The sequence below is a fragment of the Scylla paramamosain genome, chromosome 8 (assembly GCF_035594125.1).
Source record: "Scylla paramamosain isolate STU-SP2022 chromosome 8, ASM3559412v1, whole genome shotgun sequence".
Classification (NCBI taxonomy): Eukaryota; Metazoa; Arthropoda; class Malacostraca; order Decapoda; family Portunidae; genus Scylla; species Scylla paramamosain.
The window spans coordinates 14,798,300-14,803,299 of NC_087158.1; the positions used below are offsets into that span (position 1 = coordinate 14,798,300).

Consider the following 5,000-nt stretch of genomic DNA (forward strand, 5'->3'; position numbering starts at 1 on the left):
CTTCCCACGACTTCCTGTTGATGCCGCCAGTCAGTCAGTGCACGCGTTTGTTATTAACTGTTACTGCCAGGGTCTCTCTCTCTCTCTCTCTCTCTCTCTCTCTCTCTCTCTCTCCTCTCTCTCTCTCTCTCTCTCTCTCTCTCTCTCTCCTTACTCAACATGTCTGTTATCTACATATGATGCCCTTCCCATAACTCTCTCTCTCTCTCTCTCTCTCTCTCTCTCTCTCTCCTCTCTCTCTCTCTCTCTCTCTCTCTCTCTCTCTCCTTACTCAACATGTCTGTTATCTACATATGATGCCCTTCCAATAACTCTCTCTCTCTCTCTCTCTCCTCTCTCTCTCTCTCTCTCTCTCTCTCTCTCTCTCCTCTCTCTCTCTCTCTCTCTCTCTCTCTTCCTATCCACGTTGCCAAGCTCATTTTCGCTTGCAGATGGATACAGCGGCTCTTCCTTTCAGCTCAGCACCACTTATTTTCAACCTACAATAGATAAAATAAAACAATTGCGCGAACGGTCACCACGTGGCTCCGGAGAGAAGTAGGAAATATTGCTCTTCCCTAGAACTGAATGTATTATTTATATATTGTAACACTCTTACTGTCATTCGTCTCCTCAAGCTTAATAGAACGAAAATCTTCTAAGGCTAATCAAATAAATAGAAAGTGTCATGTAATCATTAGCAGTCAATGGGTTAAGGATTATAGGGTAAGATTATCACAGCACCGCTTAATATGTACTCGGAACAGCGCATGGGTTAGAGGTAGGTGGAAGGAGCCCAATGGAAAGACGGAAGAATATCTGGCGAAAGGCATGAGAAAGATGCATATTAGAAGACAACATTCACCATCGCAGAGTGGGAGACAGTGACGAGGCGCAAGGGAAAAAAAATAAGAACGTTCAGCGAAATTATGATGGTAATGATGATGAAGAGGAGCTTAGTTTGTTCATTAGAGACAGGAGGAAAGGAATGAAATGCAGAGGCAACGTGACGTGACTTGCCACACCAGCTTACTTACCTAATCTTGAAGCTTGATCTTACCTCGACTTACTAACGGTTTTACTTTCTTACCTAGATGTCCAATACTGACTCTGAACAAGAATGGAAGAAAAGAACAACAGCAGGAACTTGAGCACCTGTCAGTATCTATGAATGGAAACGAAGGGAAGGCCGAGGAGATAAGCTGTAGCTGCACGTGTTTTCGCCCACCAACCCCCCGTACCCCGTCACCTTCGTGCGCTGGGGGAACCACGAGCCAGGTGTTGGACATAAATAGCAACGTTACAGAATGAGAGGATGCAGACAGGACGGGAGGGAAAGGAAGGGGGAGGGAGGGGAGAGCGTGGGGGAGGTGAACCACGTGGTGAGTTGGCGGGTAAGGCGCTGAGAGCGAGGTACGGGGACCTTCACGCGCAGTGCCGCCGCGTCTCTCGTCACTAGTGGCATTGACTTTGGCGGGCCTGGTAGCGGGCATCACCAGCTATCTGTACAGACAGTCAGACACACAGACAGTACCTCGTGTGACGCTGCCGAGAGAAGAGTGGAGCCGTCCCGTGCCGTCTAGTGCGGGTAGTGGTTTCAGCTTGCAGTGCTGTTGTGAGGACTGGTCTTCTCACTCACTCTCTCACTGCAGCCTCTGCGCACTGTTTTAAGCTCCTCGTCGTTTCATCGCAGGATTTCTTTCATCATGTTGTCCAAGTGAGCAGCGTCTGGTCTCGTCTCGACTCGTGTGGTCAGTCCGGTGTTTCCTGACTTGATCCCCGGTATTTTGTGTGTGCTCTAGTGTTCTCATGCTGTTGGTTCTGCCTTAGGGCCTGTGTGTGTGTGTGTAAATTTTGGGGAAAGATAACTCAATCCATGCCTTCTCCTTTTCCTTTCCCTCCTCCTCATGTCACGGCAAGATCAATCAGTAAGTTTGCAATCCTATTTCCACTCATTATATGTTTTCCTAATCCTCCAAGCTGCAATACTTATACAAATATCTTCGTTCTCATGCATCTGCTTGCTTGATTCAGTGTGCTACTGGAGCATAGCCAGCGGTCTGGGACCCGCGTGTCCAAACATTTCGGCGTCTTTACCCGGCTACTTCACAGAGGCTGTAGTGTAAATTATGGCTTCCTAGGGTGTTGGCATTATTTGATTTAGTGTTTGATAAGATTCTGCGCCGTCAGTGTGGAAGACACCTAAGCTATTATGAGTCCAGCGGTGACAACCTCCTATTTCACCATAACAAACAACTAAGTCGAGTATCGTGGGGCAAAAGCTAGTAACTGAAGTAAAATTTTCATTACTGTATGAATGTTATCACAACACTAAGAGAGAGAGAGAGAGAGAGAGAGAGAGAGAGAGAGAGAGAGAGACGCACATGATATGAAACTTTTAAACCACATCAAATAGACGAACAAAAAACATTTACAGATCAGAATCATGAGCCCGCATCTGATGAGTACTCCTGCACTCCCATCGCTATAACCCTACCCATATCCTTAGAGAGAGAGAGAGAGAGAGAGAGAGAGGAGAGAGAGAGAGAGAGAGAGAGAGAGAGAGAGAGAGAGAGAGAGAGAGAGAGAATTAGTCATCATTCTACACAACTCTGGGAACCTCGCAATAAATTCATTTATAGTGAGAGACACTTAGTAACCACCCGTCGTACCCTGACCAGCATGAGGGAGGAAAACATGTTAACCAAATAGTAGAGTGAGAGATGCCAGGCAAGGATACCATCTACTAACAGTCTTCTCTTTGTTCCAATGATACAAGAGGAGGGTGGGAGAAGCTATGAGGCTATGAGAGTAAGTATGGAATTAATAGGGAGGTCTGAAGCGCAGTGAAGTGAGTAGGAAGATGAGGAGGCCATGGGAAAATTAGAGTATGAAGCTGAGGAGGCTTTGAAGGGAGAGTATGGAGATGGAGAGGCTATGAGGGTGTTGTAGTACGAAGAAAATGAGGAGGATAATAAGGGTATTAGAATGAGTAGGAAGATGAGGAGACTTGGGAGGGTTTAAGACTGAATAGAGGGAAAATAAGCTTGCGAGGGTATTAGAGTGAGTAGGAAGATGAGGAGGCTTGGCAAGGTATCAGAGTGAGTTTGAAGATGAGGAGAGTATGAAAGTGAATATGAAGATGATGAGGATTGTAGTGAGTGAAGATGAGGTGCCTATGAGGATATTAGAATGAATAGGAAGCAGATAGAAAGCTGGAGAGTATAGTATACGTAAAACGAATTAGGGTATGGGAAGGAGATTGAAGTGAGGGAGAAAGGGTATGTAGAGGCCTGCCTGGATGAGAAAGTAATGAGAATGAGAGCGAATGAGTGAGTGCGTGCGAGTGGTGCGTCATCCTTGTCCATGGAGTGTTAATGGAATTAGGCTGTGGCGTGTTGATGTGGGTATATAATACTGCGATGTTTGCCTAAGGACGCTGTGTTGATGCTCTGGAGTGGGGGTATTGTAGCCTAATGCTCTTATGTACATAATCTGTCTTGGGTTTCAATAGAACTCGTCGAGGTGTAACTGACAAGTCGAGCTACACACCGTAATTCTCCTTGTATTTAGTGTTTTCCTGCTTTACTAACTCATGATCTGCTGGTTATCTGACAGTTGATGCATTCTTAGCAGATCTGTCTTAGGTTTCATTATAACCATTCGAGATGTGCTGATAAGTCGAGCTACATAACACATTAATTTTTCTGCATTTAGTGTTTTCTTGCATTACTAACTCATGATCTGCTGGTTATCTGAAAGTTGATGCATTCTTAGCAGATCCGTCCTAGGCCTCATTATAATCTTCGAGACGTGCTGACAACTCGAGTTCCACAGCACATTTTTCTCTGTATTTAGTGTTTTCCTGCATTATTAACTCATCTGCTGATCTGCGGCTTATTGGACAGTTTATGCATTCTTAGCATTCTGAGCTTTTCGTCTCATCAACTCCTCTCCTCTAACTGACTGTCTTCAGCCCCTCTCTCACCGCCGCAATGTTGCATATCTAGCTGTCTTCTACCGCTATTTTCATGCCAACTGCTCTTCTGATCTTGCTAACTGCATGCCTCCCCTCCTTCCGCGGCCTCGCTGCACAAGAAAGACTCTTCTTTCTCTCATCCCTATTATGTCCACCTCTCTAACGCAAGAGTTAACCAGTATTCTCAATCATTCATCCCTTTCTCTGGTAAACTCTGGAACTCCCTGCCTTCTTCTGTATTTCCACCTTCCTATGACTTGAATTCCTTCAAGAGGGAGGTTTCAAGACACTTATCCACCAATTTTTGACCACTGCTTTGACCCTTTTATGGGACTGGCATTTCAGTGGCATTTTTTTTTATTAGATTTTTGTTGCCCTTGGCCAGTATCCTTCCTACATAAAAAAAAAAAAAATAATAAAAAAAAAGTGTCATAGCTTTCATTATAGCTCTGTGTGATCTGCTAACAAGTTGAGCTACACACCGCATTTATCTGTTTTTATCTGTTTTTCCTCAGCATTAGCCATTTCACTGCAGTATAGAAAAAAAAAAAAAACAGTTTACACGAACACGGTAAAAGAGAGAGAAAAGAAGTTTTGTCTCGTCTAGGCTACAGAACAAAAGACTGCAGTACAATAATAAGTCTGAAAATAGATATACGTGATTATGGGTAAGTTGCCCGGCACTTAAAGGATTTGGTTAACTCATCCGATCTGCGGGTAAACGGGGACCATATTCTAAAACATTTCTGCGTTGCACCTTCACTAAACTCGAAAGGCCCTTTTTTTTTTTTTTTATATGGTTCTGGTGACAGATTAACAAAATTTCTACATTATTATCAGAAGTACTCGTGAGAACTCAGCTGGTCATCTCTGTGGCCTTTGAAAATAGTCATGATGAGCGTTTCTGAATACGGCCCTGACAGCTGAGAGATTGTTAGCAGATCAGAGGACGTAAGGTTGAGAGAAAACGCTAAATGCCGTGGAAGTGAATGTTGTGTTTCTTGATTAAATTGGCCTTAACCGTCTTGCATCAGAGGATAAA

At 44.3% G+C, this 5,000-nt stretch overlaps 1 protein-coding gene across 6 annotated transcripts in view; it reads left to right on the forward strand.

Annotated features, from left to right (window-relative positions):
* Nucleotides 1-5,000, forward strand: part of LOC135102825 (equilibrative nucleoside transporter 1-like) — a 64,408-nt gene that overhangs the window by 45,228 nt on the left and 14,180 nt on the right. Inside the window, exon 1 of one of the 6 annotated variants that reach the window (XM_064008381.1) lies at nt 1,332-1,696. The exons of the other annotated variants lie outside the window; for them this stretch is intronic. Coding sequence (XP_063864451.1) covers nt 1,686-1,696 — 11 coding nt within the window. The 5' untranslated portion in view covers nt 1,332-1,685. Of the gene's footprint in view, nt 1-1,331; nt 1,697-5,000 lie in introns of those variants that run through there. 6 annotated transcript variants of the gene reach the window in all.